The sequence below is a fragment of the Chlorocebus sabaeus genome, chromosome 7, assembly GCF_047675955.1.
Source record: "Chlorocebus sabaeus isolate Y175 chromosome 7, mChlSab1.0.hap1, whole genome shotgun sequence".
In the NCBI taxonomy this organism is placed as follows: domain Eukaryota; kingdom Metazoa; phylum Chordata; class Mammalia; order Primates; family Cercopithecidae; genus Chlorocebus; species Chlorocebus sabaeus.
In genome coordinates, this window is record NC_132910.1 from 72976675 (window position 1) to 72993183 (window position 16509).

The following is a 16509-nucleotide window of genomic DNA, read 5'->3' on the forward strand; positions in this document are numbered from 1 at the left end:
TTGTGGTGGAACCATAGGGAACCCTCTGCTCTACTCTATTCAGAAGCTAAAATACAAGCAACACTCCTCAGTTTTCATAACTTTGCTATCAACTCATCTGACCTCCAACAGGGTTTCTCTAAGTGTAACCTGAGTACCACCTGCCTCAAGGTCACTTGGAAGGCTTGTTGAAATCAGATTTCTGGGCCCCATTCCAGATGAACTAAGTCAGAATTTCTCATGGTTGGACCCTGAAATACGTACTTTAAATGAAAGTCCTTTACAATTCCTGGGAACCTCCAATATAAAAATAATGGAGCATCCTGGATCAATGACCCCTGACTATGAGGCCTTCAAGCAGTTGTCACTCTGGTCCTGCCAAAAATGAAATTGAAATAATATGTTTGAGCAGCACGGGCTGAGGGACAAGTAGCCTCACATTCATTTAGTTTCCCTAAACTTTATTAACTATTTAAAATTTGGTCTCCAGGAAGCTATTTACCTAAACCACAGTACAGCAAGTAGGCAGCCTACAGAAATGCCTTCAGCAGTGACCATTTAATGTCAAGACCTTGCTTTTATGAAGGAGTGATATTTTTAAAACGTTATTGTATGTTTTCAAAAACAATTAAAGAGTTAAAGAGATTGTTCACTATAGTATTCTTTGTACCTTTTATGAGGATTACAGTGCCAAAGTCAACTTAGAATTGCAAATCAACAAGCCTCTCTCTTCAGATGAGTTTTTGTCCTTTAATAATAAAAACTGTATAACTCTCACTCCCCTGACCCCTCTTACGGTATCCAGGAATATAGCTAGGAACTACAACTGCTCAATTATTATTACCATCCTATTCCAAATTTCTGGCACAGTCTTCCTCCTTTTTTAAATGATTTCTCACATAGATTTAAAACCAAATATCCTATATTCCATGTGTTTTAAACCTGTTTTAAGTTATTTGGGACAGAGTCTTACTCTGTCACCCAGGCTGGAGTGTAGTGGCAGGATCTTGGCTCGCTGCAACCTCTGCCTCCCTGCAACCTCAGGCTCCCGGACTCAAGTGTCTGAATTTATTTACAAAAAAAAAAAAAAAAAGGCCGGGCGCGGTGGCTCAAGCCTGTAATTCCAGCACTTTGGGAGGCCGAGACAGGCGGATCACGAGGTCAGGAGATCAAGACCATCCTGGCTAACACGGTGAAACCCCGTCTCTACTAAAAAATACAAAAAACTAGCCGGGCGAGGTGGCGGGCACCTGTAGTCCCAGCTACTAGAGAGGCTGAGGCAGGAGAATGGCGTAAATCCGGGAGGCAGAGCTTGCAGTGAGCTGAGATCGGGCCACTGCACTCCAGCCTGGGCAATACAGCGACACTCCATCTCAAAAAAAAAAACAAAAAACAAACCCAGAGTATTAATAAATACCCTCTCATATATGCCACCACTGTACACATTCATATACAGTACAGTCATGTTTTATTTATCATTATCCACAGAGTTCTACCCAGTGGCCCATAGGAAAGTAAATATTGACAAATATCTGTTTAGTTGAGTTTCCAAATCTCTTCCTAGATCCCATCCTCTCACCTGACCTCAGGTCCCACATGTACTGTGGTCTGTCCCATGGCCACTCTAAAATGTCCCAACTCACCTTCTTCCTTAAAGGAGCTCCCACTCCTAACATTTGTATCTCAGGCTGATTATTCAGGTTTAGAAATTTCAAGGTCATCTATGACTCACTGTTATGATCGTGTCAGTCACAAAGTTCTAAAGCTTCTGCTTTGGGATGTTTCTTGTACTGAATGCTTCCTTCCAATTCTCATTGCCAGCACCAGCCTCCAGATCTTTATCAAGCCATAGCTAGGTTGTTGTAACAGCTTCCCAGCAGAGATGGCATGAGGGAAGGCAACTAAACTTTTTTGAGTACCTCATATGTATGTAGTGTTTTCAATGCACTATCATATTTAATTCTCATAACAATACTACGAAGCAGTTATAATTTTCTCTGTTTCATAGATAACAAAACTGAGCTCAAATGAAATTGCCCAAGGGAACACAAATGCTAAAATAACGAAGAACTGGGATTCAACCTGGAATCTGTCTGACTCTTATTTTTCACTGTCTCCAGCTGTACCTGATTCTCCTCTTTATACATGACAACCATGCCCAGCATCTTCCTGTTTGTAAACTCTGCTTTCACCATTTCACACTTTTCTTTAAAAAAAAAAAAAACAAACCAGAAAACCATTAGTAACCCCCCTACTGCTCTTTTCATCAGTCGCAACTCCTCTGTATGACTTTCAGGGATTGTCACAGCCCAATGCACCCTGCCTAGCCAAACTTCCTTCCCTTGTTCCTCAGATTCATTCTTCACTGTCCTGTAAACATATTATTCTGCTATTCCTGTACTGTCAAGGGTACTCCCATACTATTAAGGATATGTGTTGAAAATATATTAAGGTGCTCTTCTTTTTTGCCTTTTCAAATACAAGATCTTTGCCCTGGTTGACTCAGGACGTCTCTGCCTGGAGGGTGGGTGGTACAGCATAGAGTTGGGTGAGTGTGTTCAAGAGGAGTTCAAGAAGATACATTTTAGAGGAGTGAAAAGAAAAGGATCATGGAGAAGTTCAGAGTCTTGCAAGCAAAAAATTATAGGATTTTTCTATTTTTCGACTGAATGATTTTGAGGATTTTGCAAGCAGAATTTGAGAAAAAAGAAATTGTCTAATGAAAAGATTTGCTCAATTCCTTTATTCCTCTAATTCATCCTGAAGGACCCTGATCATAAAGTGCTCTCACTGTGCAGACAAGATAGCTCTCCCACTTTTGACAGCAAAGCTGTGATGCTTACTGTTCTGGGAGGATAAATAAACAACAGCAAGGAAGTAAAAGCCAAGATGTGAATTCAATAAGTAAGGAAGTACCTTAAATACTGGTTAAGTAATGGAATGATGTGGGTAAAGCAAAGAGCTTTCTCAAGCCACCCTCATCTCCCCTGCGATGTGGACCCTGCTATGAGAGCCAGGTAGCCTGCACTAAGGCTTGGGACAGACTGCTGGTACTGTAAGGCGGATGGAGGATGTTACAGGTGCTGGGCTTTGTAGCGGTGGGAGCTCTGATGAAATCAAGTACTTGAGGGAGCACATCTGGATTTCTAACAAAAGAAAGTCAGCCTAGATCCAGTTACTTCTGCTGACAAGCAGCACCCAAGTAGACATAGAACAGTGCCCAGAGACCAGAAGAGTTAGAGGACACTAACTGTTTCCCCCTCCAGGGGGAAAGCTCCCCTCCCCCAAGGGCCAGATGTGACAGAGAGGAGCAGGGGAAAGGGTAGTTCCCGAGAGCCTGAGCAAGTTTATCCAAATAAACGTTTACTTTTAGTATCAAACTAAGATAAAAGAGGTCAGCCTCCCAGTATCTTTCTGCGGTGTGCTGAATGCTGGTAGACAGGCCACTGAGACTCTGAGCCCTTTTGGAGATTGCGGGACAAGAATCAGGAAGCAAAAACCCCTTCCACACCAGCTCAAGACATGGGGAGACACTGTCCTAACTGACCAAATCCCTGCAAAATGCAGAGCAAGCCTTCCCTCCTTGTCAATTCACATAACTGCTTAATTGCTTAATTGACTTAATTGCTTAATTTATTGATTGCACTATTCACTTGTTGAGTGTCTGTGTAGTAAGCAAAAACACACTAATGTGAACCACAGATTGGGCATTTAATTTTTTCTCTCCTACTCAGTAGGTGGGAGGCTGAGGAGACAGACTTTTGTTACAGGCAGATTACAGGAGCTAGACGTTGCTGCCCATCCAAGTTGTGAATGATTTCTTGACCCTTTTACACCTACCTCTGGGATGTTCCTTTTATGTTTCCCTCCCTGAATATACTGTTATTTCTGCTCTTCGCCAATTCAAATCCTTCCTACCATCAGTGGTCTAGTTTACATCACACTTCTGTATACAGAGGGTCATGTTTCACAGGGCAATGCCGATATGACCCACAAGATTCTGTTCAGTATGAAATGTTGAGGCTTTTGATCCTTTCTGAAGCCATTCCCAACCACGTCAGCCTGAGCTTTTGTAATATAGGTAGTCTACTCATAAATAATAGACACTTAATTTTATTTCATCTCCTTGATTATTGTCTCCTGTGACACTCATGTCCTCAAGTTCAATTGAGGATAAACGTTTTATGCTTCTTACCTTATGTTTTATTCTTGATACATTATCTCCACTGTACCTTATACAATGTACTATATGTTCGAAAATACTTGGCAATTGATACTAATTCTGCAGATTAAAAGACTTCATCAGAATGGTACCTCCCTTAAAGTCACTGAGGGGTACAGAATTAGAAGATTAGAGCTCAGAGGTCTTCTTCCTGGCTACTTTATCATGATGCTGCTAGGGAATAAGAAAATGAACAATGGGTTATAAATCCAAGTATCATTATTAAAATGTATGCTGAGCTTATGTGTTGGAACATTTTGGTTCTACAAAGAACAGCTTCTAACATGGCTCTTTGGGTTGAATCACAAGCTCCTTAGCATGCTGCAATACATGAACATTATTAAGGAAGTCACCTCAAATCCTTTATTGAATGACGTAAAGATTAACCAACTGTTCAACCCATGTAGCAAGCAAGCAAAGTAAGAACACCATCACTGTGAGTTGAGTTAATGAGAATGACATCCAAAATGTTTGGATGGAGAGTTCACCACATTGAAGAAAGTGACAGCGCTAACCAGCCAGGATCCTGTCCATCAGTTTGTGAAGGGCAAGAAGAGCAGACGGAGCCACAGAAGATAAGTAGTGAGAAAAGCACAGAGGTGGGGGAAAGTGTTAGAGAACAGCCACCATGTTAGTTACACTATGGAGATGGTGATAATTGGAAATGGTAATGAGGGTGGGAAGCAGCAGGTACTGACAAAGGACAAGAAAATCAGAGAAGTCAAAAAATAGAAAAATCCCATAATCTCTCTGGCAAGCAGGCACCTGTCAGTCAATGCGCCTACCTCTGGAGACATCTGACATCTACACAGTAGGCTTATGTGTATGTGGTTGGAAGGAGGAGAGAGAATCTGACAAACAGTCTTAATATCATCAAAAACGCACATTTTGAACATCTCTTAATATATATTTTTTGGAGGGAAAGAAGTGGAATGGGGATACTGAACCCCAGTAGCCGCTAAATGCACCAGCACGCAAGGGTAGAGAAAGCTAGCCCATCAGTTCAACTGTTTAGTTAGAGGGTACATGGCCACAGGTAGTCCACAAGTATCTCATACCTACTTCTCAGCCTACATCTACCTACACATCATAGAGCTCAATAATACATTGTCACAGTACCAACCAAACCAGCAAGATAAAGTGTTTCACTGAAGAAAGAGGAAAGCACAGATTTCATTTCTAAAGATTCTCATCCTTCCCACCGCCCCATGACACACACACATAAATATTTAAAATGTAAACATTCCAGCACTTATAAGCGCAGAGAGATATTTAGGTCTCCACAGTAATGAATTCCCTGATAGTTTCTGTTGGCCTGCATTATATTCAGAATTCTTCATGTATAATTTTAATAAATCTTGGCCAGGCATGGTGGCTCATGCCTGTAATCCCAGCACTTTAGGGGGTAGAGGCAGATGAATCACTTGAAGCCAGAAGTTCTAGACCAACTGGGGCAACACAGTGAAACCCCATCTCTACTAAAAATACAAAAATTAGCTGGGCGTGGTGGTGCATGCCTGTAGTCCCAGCTACTTGGGAGGCTGAGGCACGAGAATCGAGAATGGCTTGAATCCGGGAGTCGGAAGTTGCAGTGAGTCAAGATTGTGCCGCTGCACTCCAGCCTGGGTGACAGAATGAGACCTTGTCTCAAAAAAAAAAAAAAAAAAAACCTAAAAAACATCTATTAGACATATGATAATTTTGGCATTTGCCCTAATGACTGTCAGAAGCAAGAAGCTGTTGTGTATTTAAGGAGAGGAACCCTGGTCTATCTCCATTGCTTTATCTCTCTGTCTTTTCATGAAAGCATGAGTAGCTCTTTGCCAGATTCCTCAGCAGCTAAAACCAGAAAAGCAAACAGATACCTAACAGTCCATTGCTCCCTCTAAAAGTACACTGGAGCAGAAGTGAGGACCCTTAGCCATTGCCTGCATGACTTCTTGGTAATACTTCTTAAATGTATGTGCCCAAGAAAGTATTCAAGCAAATGCCTTCTAGAACTTAGATGTTTATGCTTCTAGGACTGTGTTTTGTGTATAACTCCCCATTAAACTAACTACTGTATTGCTTTGCAATTGTCTGTCTTCATGCCTATCTCCCCAGTGATGCTAAAATGTTCTTAAAGGCAAAGGCTGCCTCTTTTCATCTCCATATGCTTGGCTTTTAGTATACGGTGAGATCTATTGGAGGGATGGGTGCACAGATGCACACATACTTAAACCACATCACTGAAGACCTAAGGAACAGACAATTTTCCCCCTCTAGATTACAGAATACCCTTGGTCACATATGATTATATGTGGAAGAAGCAGTGGTGGAGGGGCATTGAAGTGATTTATCTATAAAAAAAGAATGTCACGAATAATATAAATTAATAATAATAAAGGTAATGTCAACAATCGTTCTTTCAAAGCAAATTTCTGCTTAATAACATTTAATTCTTGGTTACACCACAAAAGTATTTGATGTATTCTATATCTCTTGATTTTGATTTTACATAGTTATATTTTATCAGGATAATCTAGAGGCAAACAGAAGATAAATCTTAAAATTAATAACTTTTAATAATCAGTAATTAAAACTCAAACTCATCTTCACAATGCTTTTTAAAACTAATTATTATTATTTCAGGAAGATCAGTGACAATGAAATTAAAAGTTATATAAATTCAATCTATACTTGAACAAGAATTCAGACAAATGACCTCAGATAATAAAATTAAGGAACTTCTACTGACCCGAGAGAAGTTCATATTTAAATACATTAGTCACTATCAATTATATATATATAGTTATTAGAATAAAGGGATCTGGTTTTCTATCATTATCATCCATATCTAAAGTCAAAACAAGTCACACATTTTCCTTAACAAGTTCACGCATTTGTGGACATTTAATTCTCATTTTTTAAAAGGACCTAGGACCAAATCCATATTATCACCTATTATTTGAACAGTGCAAAGAAAATAGTATTTTTAATAGGGTTTTTTTTAAACTAGATAATTGAAGACAAATATACCTGACCTAAATGCTAAATTAAACACAAAATGCTATAACAATCCTAATTATTCTCACAAAGTCACTGCTGAGCCCCTCGTGCATAAGTGTGAAGTCAGCCATCCCAGTCCACATCTGCAGACCCTCTGTATCAGGCCAGACTCCTATGTGTTCACTCAGCACAGCCCATTAATATGGCGCCCCTTCTGGGTGGATGTTATGCAACTCCAAGGGCAGTACAGGGGAGAGGGTTGAGAAGCAAGACTTCTGGACAAGCAAAGAGCCTCCCTTCCTTAGAAGAATGCCTAGCAGCCATTCTTCATTCCTTAAGCATCGTCCCTGAAACAGGATATCTCAATCCTGAGCTAGGAAGGTCACAGCAACTCCGTAAAGTTTTCTTCCTCCCATTACATTTCCCATGGTGTTTGATTGCCTATTATAAATGGGGGGGGGGGCGCTGGGGGAGGGTGGGAGAGTAAAGGCTTATGGGATATTGTAGGCAAAGGAAAAGCTCAATGTTTAATAACAACTTTAAGAGAAAGAGAGAGAGACAGCAGAACAGACACATTTTATATCCCAGCACAATAATGAAAAATCCTTAAAATTCTAACTCAGTCCTCAGAAGACGGTCTAGTGCTGGACTGGGATCCTCTCACCTCTCTAATATTAATAAAAGGGATAATCATAAATAATATTTGGCAGGGGGTCAATTGTGCTTCGCAATAACCTTTTCTCCTCTTTCCCCTTATTCCTAGACCTCCTACTTAGCTTACCAACTTTCTCAAGTTGATCTGCCATCAGCAGCCAAATTTAAATGATGAATTAATTGGATTTCATAAATAAATTAATACTAATTAATAGTTTCCTGTATTGCTTCTCCCAGGAGTACATGCATTTTAAAATTTCTTTGAGGCAGACAGAAATGCTTAACCAAAGGAGGCCACAGTGCGAACAGCACAGTCCCGGAAAGCTGGGGATTTCAGATGGCCTGGGGCTGCTGTGAATCAGATGTCAACCAGCAGCTTCAGTTTCTTAATTTGTAAAATAAGAGACTGGACTAGATGAAATCCTTTCAAATTCAAACATTCTATTATTCTTCAAAATATTCTATATTGTTAAATTTCAGAAGTGTAGTACTAAGATGATTTTAGGTGGGGAATTCAGACGACCTTCTTACCACACAGTGTAAGTTACTATCTACTCCATGTGCCTAATAAGATCAGTTACGAGTAAGAATGTTCTTCCTTCTGCCATTCTTGGTTACGTTAAATAATATTGCCAATGATAGGGCTTAAATAAACACAACATACAATCATAGAGATGTTCAGTCTCCAGACGGTGGAATAAAGGCCTTTCTCACCACTTCTCGTTTTCAAAATTACCTCCCTAAACAAGGAGAGCAAGGAACTGCAACACAAATTTCATCTTCCATGAAACCTAGAGACATCTGTAACTCCAAACCACAATATGTAACGGTGGAAAAGAGATGAGTTGTTAGAATAGTAAATCATTTAGTGGACAGAAAGCAGTTTCAACTGGAGTGGCTGTTACAGAAAACAAGCTGATCCACCCAGCTCAATGCCAGAGAATGCCCAGAAATTGAAGGCAAAAAGAATTCCAGAAAGCAGAGATAAGGCTGGAACCTAAAATGAGGGGATTGGCTGTATAACAAGTACATAGAAACCCTCCCCCTACATTCCCACCTGCTAATTGATATGGTTAAGTGACAACCCTCCTGCACCCCTATAAGAGATAGGATATGGAATCTCTGGAGATACGGAAACAGAAATGCTCTAGACGTGGGGATACCAGGCCTACGGGAGGGCAGGAACTAGGAACAGGGGGACTCTTGCCCAGTTCGTCAATACCAACAGCCAGGTTTATTATTTCCCAATCTCTTCTCCCCTGAGAAACATTAGGGAAAAAACCCTGGATCTCTGAAATAAAGAATGCTACAAAAAAGAATACTCAGAAGACAAGAAAGAACTCTTAGAAATTAAAAATATAATCACTAAGATGGAAATACATTCAGTGAAAGAGTTGGGGGATAGAGACAAGGAAATAGAAAAAACACAAAAAGCAAGCACTGGAAAACAGAAGAGAAGAGATACAAAAACTAGGGGATCAGTCAGGAGGTCCAACATCAAGACAATAGAAATTCTAGAAAAAGCAAAGAATAAAAATGGTGGTTAGGAAAACTTCTCAGAACTAAAACTTCCCAGAACTAAAGGACATAATGTCCAGATGGAAAATGTTACCCCAGTGTCCAGCTCAGGTGGTGAAGAAAGCATCCATACCAAGGTACATCTTCAGAAGACAGCTAATGAAGAGACAATTCTAAGAGCTTCCTGAAGCGGGGCGGGGTCGGGGGGGGGTGGGGAAAGACCTCATACAAAGAACGTTAGAGGGCTCTAGAAGGCATAACTTCAGGAAAACATACACAGTTAGACACTGTAGAAGATTTAGCTAAGAAACAAGGACACGATGTGACAAATATTTACTCCAAGAAAAACAACCAATTATCAAATAAAATAAATGTAGTCATACTATACTACTTGACTTAGCAGTGAACAATGATCATACATGGCCATATTAATGAAGAACTTAAATAAGATATTAACCAGAAGTTGTGATAAACCATCTTGTGGAAGATAGGGGGAGAATAAGAGATACATGTGAACATAAATTCTCACCTGAGACTATTGATAACATCTAAAATATGAATAAAAAGATATCAGTATATGAAAAAGTTGAAAGTGGAGTACACAGAAAAGGAGAGGGGACCAGGAAATTGCTGGGGGCTTGCTGTTGTTTGTAGAAGTCTTTTAGCACTATCTAACTTTTAAAGCTATATTCGTGTATTACTTTGATACCACATAAAATAATTTAAAACAAACCAACAAAAATGACGACTCATTGTACATAGTGCAATTGCTACTCTAGGTTATACAACTGATAATATAAAGGAAAGTTTCAGAGTATCAAAGGTCTCAAGGCTGGGTGGCGTGGTGGTTCATGCCTATAATCACAGCAACTTGCGAGGTAAAGGCAGGAGGATTACTTGGGCTCAGGAGTTAGAGACCAGCCTGGGCAACATAGTGAGACCTCATCTGTACGAAAAATTTTACAAAATTTATGGTAGTGTGTGCCTGTAGTCCCAGCTACTTGGGAGGCTAAGATGTGAGGATCACTTGAGTCTAGGATTGGAGGCTGCAATGAGCTATGATCGCACAACTGCACTCCAGCCTAGGTGACAGAGTGAGACTCTGTCTCAAAATAAATAAATAAATAAAAATTAAAAAAATAAATTCCTTAAGTCTAATGCCAAAGTGTGCTGTTCTTAAAAATTAAACTGTAACTGTAAAGAAAGCTGCTTCTTTCTTAATAACACTAGTCAGTCTGGACTCAACGTTCAGACTCCTGTCCCTAAGATTCAGCAATCACTTGGAGAATCTGATTCCCTCCAAGGTTGGGAGGGAAGGAAGTGCTGCTTCCAGTCTAATGCCTGAGCCAATGCACACACTAAGCCAAGACTGGAACATTTATACAAGACCAGTGAGTGCCACAGAAACTAACATACAAAGTGTTTTAGGTAATCTGAGTTACAAGGCACTGTAGATTCATTTTTGGTTCCTTGATCATATAAAGGTGAGTATTAGAAGATCTATTATTGATTTGCCAGGGAAGCGTTAGAACATCACATCTCTGTGTACTAATTTCCTCATATGCTAAGTAACAATGTTTTTAAAAACTGCTTTAAAGAGGAGCGATTTAAGTGAATGAGTATAAACGACAGCATGAAGTAGTATATAAACACAAACTAACTGCTTTTATTGTGACTACTTTTTGGCAGCACTTCCTCTGAAGAAAAACTAAACAGAATTTTTTTCTAGAAATCTTTCTCTGTTGAAGATAACATTGCTGAAAAATCTAATGATTTTGTGCATGTATGCCAATACGTACAAGGACTGATTCTTCTAACAGTAGAGTCATAAGTTTTTCTCTTGATCTTTTCAGTTTTTGCCAAGTGTGCATCGATGTTTCTCTTTTCTTGCTGCTTTTTCTCCCTGCCTTTAAACAAAAATTTTTTTCCCTCAAAATCTAGCTCGGACTCCCTTTCTCTCTTCACACTCCTTTGAGTAATCTCATGTAGTCACAAAACTGTGTAACAATTCCCATCAGACAGCTTTAAACTTGTATTTCCTTTTCCCTGCTTAACACCTCTATCAGAAATATCTGATCATTCACTATTCCTTTAAAAAGAAAACAACAACAACAACAACAACAACAACAACAAAAGAATTATCTGAAAAATCAGATCCTCACCTTTGCTTTTTTCTTATCAACAATGGCATCAACCATCTTGGTTATCTGGGTCAAAAATCACTAAATTGTCTCTGATCCTGCTTTCTCTTTAAAGCCCTCATGGATAGTGAGTTGCAAAATTTCATAGATTCTAGCTGGGTTTTTTTTTCCCCCAATTTCTCCCCTTTCCATTCCACCAACACTACACTATTACAGAGCCTAATCTCAGCCTGGAGAGTTACAGTCATCTCCTAATTTGTCTCTTCACTTTCTATTAATTGCCACTTCAATTCAGAGTGGATTTGCTTAAATTACTGCTACTTTAAAGCAATCAGTGGCTCCCTAGTGCCTCGTTCTGGCATACAGGATCCTCCACACTAATGGCTCAAACCAACATGTCCAGCTAAATATCACTGCTCCCCTATACATATCTATGTTCCATCCAAATCCAACTTACATTCCTTAGACATGCCTGGCATTTTGGGGGAAGAGAGGACTTAAGTATTTACCTTGTCTCTGCTTCTTGTCCTATCTATCCTTCAAGGCCCATAAAAGTTTCTTTCCTTGATTTCCCCACAACCTAACGTTGTCCTTCTCTTCTTTGCACTTGACCCTTTGTAACTCTTTGTATGTTTTTTTTTTTTTCCAAACGTAACTGATTTTACTATAACTTACAGCATAATTGCTCATGCCCAGTCTCATTCCCACCTCTCCCTCATGAGATTTTAAAATTCTTGAGCACAGGAAAGTTGTCATGCTCATCTTTGTGGCTTGCTGTACCTAGCCCACACTTTGCAAATATGCATGCTTGAGAAACACTTGAATTGAGACTCATGAAAACTGCCTTCCAATACCTTTTTTGGAATTCATCAGATATACTGAATAACTGAAACATTATTAAAAAATGAGGCCATCACTACAATGACATATTACTTGGTCCTAGGTTTGCAACCAATTGGGATAAAGGAAGTCTTGGTTTGAATCAGTGGTTGAATCAAGAGTTCTATCAACAGGTAAAAATAATCTTGTTAGTGATACAGCAGGTGACAATTTTCCTACCAAGTCAGTCTATTTAAAATTTCCACATGGAATAGGGGAGCATGGAGCAGTGAAAGCAGCAACAGAATTACCCTGAGAAATTATCTTGGTAAAGGTGGGATTGTATCCTTAGCATCCTGCTGAATTTTAAATTCAGCTATGCTGTTCTGTCTACTGAAATGACCCTGGGTATCCTTCTCGGAATCCATCCTAAGGCTGTCGTGTTCACTTTTAAACAACAATAAACACTGTTTATTAAACAGTGGCCGTATTCTCCTCAAAGGTGGAATAAACAGCTAATCTCTGTTACAGAGACCAAGCTAGTCTCTGATGTTACCAAGTGACAAGCCTGAAAGAAACATGAAGAGCTTGCTGCCCCGCCTCTAGAGAAAAGTTTTTAATGTATATCTCCTTAAAAATGACTGGGTCTTCTTCTTGACCTCTACAAAATAAGTACACCACAACATTTACTTGTTGAATTATGTAAAGTTAGCAAACATATACAAAAGATGTTCTATTAGCAGTGAGACAGCAAGTCTACAATAGAATTTGCCCCAGGGCTTTGTGTAATTGACCTCAAATTTCAGAAGCAAAGTGAATAATCTCTGCTCCGCCCTACTTCCTCAGATAAGAGTTCAGGTGTCTAATGGAAGGATTTAAGGTTTTTATAAAAGAAGAATTTTATAAAGGAACCAAGAAACAGCTAGGTTATAAAAACTAATTTGGCAAAAGGAAAAATGGACAATGTTTTAAAACCTTAGGGAGACGGGGAAGTGAGCTGGTGGCGCTTTAATCCCAAAGGATGTACCTTCCCTCCATTTCCTGGGCCGTTTCCATTCCACGCTTATCTTCAGCAATAACTGAACCATATCCGGATGAGTCGCTCATTTAAAATCAGAACTCTTCCCTGCGGGATCTACTCCCAGCCATTGATTGTGTTCTGTGTTCTACGGGTAGGTGCAGCCAGACCAGGCGCAGACTCCGCGCTGGCGAAGCAGCGCGCGATCATGGGGTGCAGGGGTCAACCCGGAGGTCTCGGCCTCGGGCGGTGGGCCGCTCGCCGGCAGCAGGGGGCGCTGCAGAACCTCTGTCCTCACCCTGGAGAACCACTTCCCCGGCTCAGCAGGTCTGCGCCGCCCGCCACCATCCGACCCCAGGTTCTCTACCTAGTTCTGAGCGTTCTTCCTAAAAAAGACAGTAAGCCCTGCGGCACTCCCAGTGTACGTGACAGGAAAAATACAGAGCATCTCACCCTGTGAAACCGATCACCCTCTTTTTATCTTCTCTGCGTCTCGCACTGATTAAAAGCTGTCTCCAAGATTGGAAATTAAGAAAAGTTGCTCTTTCTCATGCATTAGCGCGCCGACCGCTCCTTCGTTTAGAAAGAGAGAGAGGGGGAGAAAGAAAGAGAAAAAGAGAGCCCCCATGCCGGGGCGCGAGCCACTCCGCCCGGGAACCGCGGCCAAAGTTACCACTAAAACGGTTCCCCGGCTGCCCGATGCCCACTCCCTCTCTCAGGGAACCCTATAGGGCTTCAGTTCCAGTTTCACCCCAACTGTGCCTGACACAGTCAGACGAGGCGCCTGGACAAACCTTCAACCCACACCCTGTATCGCACTGTCCCCTCCCTACTCCCCACTTCTCTGCCCCCGCCCCCGACGTCCCAGAGCGTCGGAGGGGACCCAAGTTCCCAGCGTGGCTACATGCTGGGACGCCCGGGAGAAGTTCGGGGTTCAAGTGCGCGCCTGGGTCTGTGCACATCTTTTAACCTTCCTCGGCCTCCCTAGGTAAGCTCGGTACCCCGGGGTCCGTCTTCCAAGGGGTGCCCAGCCCTGGCGGCAGTCTTGCGAGCTCCTCGGCTCTAGGGCAGGGCGTGGCTGTTCTCCAGGATGCCTGTCTGAAGTCAGAGTGCCCGCCTGCGGGCTGTTCCGTGCGCTTGAGCCGGGACAGAGCCCCCGCCACGCACTCGGCGGCCCCTGAGTCCCTCCACCGCGCGGGACCGAGGGGGCGAGCCTCCGGCCGAGGTCTGTCCCCTCCAAATCACCCCGAATCGAACTGCCCGGCCGTACCATGTGGGTCTTGGAGGTCCCGGGCACGTCGTGGAGCCGCCCGGCGCGCGCTTTCCCGCCCCCCGCCCGGCACCGCCCTCCGAGGCGCGGGCCGCGGCCGGGCCCGGTACTCACAGGTCCGGCCCGTGGGAGAAGGGCGGCGGGCAGTAGCCGTGCGACTCCCGCTGCGAGGGCGCCGAGCGCGGCTCGAGCCCCCCGTTGACGCCCCTCCAGCCCCGGCGGCGGCGCTGCGGCTCCGCGCCCTCGTCCTCGCCCTCGTCTTCCTCCTCCTCCGGCGCGGGGAAGGTCACCCTTGCTTGCTCCTTGCACTTCCTGACCTTGGTGGACATCGCGCCGGCTGCGGTCCGGGTCTGGGGGTACCGGCTGCCGGCCTCCTCCACCTTCGCGGCCGTGCGGTCTTCCCGGGGCGCCCCTTCCCCACTTCCCGCGGCTTCCGCGGCCCCAGGGCGGGAAGGCAGGAGCGGAGAGCGGTGCGGCCAGCGATCGAGCAGTTAGAGGCTGGCGCCGAAGCCGAGCTGCCGCCGCCCACCATCAAAACGTGGGAGCAACCGCCGCGGCCGTGGCTGCGACGAGGAAGCCCGGGGCCGAGCGGGGCGCTGGTGCTGGGAGAGGCTCTCCAGCCCCGCGGCGGCGGCGATGCCTCCTCGGCGCCTGTCTCCTGTCTCCGACAGCATCACTTGCTAGGACAGCATCGTTACTCAGGGAGAAGGAGAGGGAGGGCGGGAGGGGGAAGAGGAGGGGGAGAATCAATTCCTTATCAGACAGAGCTGGAGAGGAAATCAGACAGACCGCAGGTGGGGAGTAAAGAAAGCAGAGAAACTTCCCCTCCCCACTCGCCTCTTTCTCTTCCAGAGGATCTAGGACCCTTTTTGCATCTACAGAAACAAGTTTCTAAGGAAGGGGAAAGGAAATCCACTGGCTTGTTAATTTTCCTGCAGCCAACTCCCCAAATTTGTTTCAAAAAGCATCACTTGGTCGTTGTGCTACGCCCAGTGAGACTTGGTTGAACCTACGGAGGTTTAAGTACATTCCCCTCAGTGCCTTCGTACTCCATCCAGCCTGGTAATGTTTTAAACGTGCCTGATGCTTCGGTTCTTTTAATGAATCTCAAAAGCATCTAATAAGATTTATATACTTTCCAAGGAAGATTTTTCAGCGAAATGCAGTCTTCTTTTTAAAACACACGCAGAAAAATTGCATTTTGGAATTCAAGACCAGTCATTCTTTTGGGAGGAAAGAGTTACAGAATCTTAGCAGGAATCTTAGGAATCAAGGAGTCTATTGGTCCTTTTATGAATAAGAAACCCTTGGCCTAGAGAGACTGAAAAAAGTACTTATGATAGGTGGGTAGTGAGAAAACTTAGATTAGATCCGGAAGAGTGTGTTCTCCCAGACTTTCTCTTGCTTCAAATAGACGGCTTTCCAGCAAGTCCAACTTGGAAAAATCACAAAAATACTAGACACGCTCTGATGAGATAAAATTTATTTAACTATATCCAATTATACTGTACTTTTTAGAGGAACGGTTCTTCCCAAATTTAAGCAAAACACAAGAAAATGTGGCTTCTTTGAATTTAATTCTTAAAAAGTAAGTAAAATATTGTGTATTAAATTGGCAAGTCTATATGTTGAAAGAAGCAATCATATTTATACATCTAATACAGGAAAAACAAGTAAATATTGCATAGTGTGTTATGCTTGGAAGTGCTTTTCAGTTGGTAGTACATAAGCAATTGTTAACATTTTCACAATGTAGGTTAGCAGACCTATTCAATTTCACCTCTGGAATATCTCTAAAGCAGGACTGCCCTTCTCCACCTGGTACCTCCGCCTCAATTCAGGCTCCCCTGCTTCTCCTTGCTATCCAGCCTTTCTGCAGCCCACCTCTCCCCATACTGTT

General features: G+C 42.7%; 2 protein-coding genes across 8 annotated transcripts in view; one reads left to right on the forward strand and one right to left on the reverse strand.

Annotated features, from left to right (window-relative positions):
* The window catches only part of TRPC3 (transient receptor potential cation channel subfamily C member 3), a 74461-nt gene extending 59149 nt beyond the window's left edge, over positions 1-15312 (reverse strand). For 6 of the 7 annotated variants that reach the window (XM_073017611.1, XM_073017610.1, XM_007999702.3 and 3 more), the window contains exon 1: positions 14724-15312. In XM_073017611.1, the coding sequence (XP_072873712.1) occupies positions 14724-14938 (215 nt within the window). In that variant the 5' untranslated portion in view covers positions 14939-15312. The other variant, XM_073017612.1, reaches the window with a different exon arrangement.
* BLTP1 (bridge-like lipid transfer protein family member 1) overlaps positions 14212-16509 on the forward strand; it is a 401511-nt gene continuing 399213 nt past the window's right edge. Inside the window, exon 1 of the mRNA XM_073017605.1 lies at positions 14212-14327. The gene's annotated coding sequence lies outside the window, so the exon portion shown is untranslated. The remainder of the gene's footprint in view (positions 14328-16509) is intronic.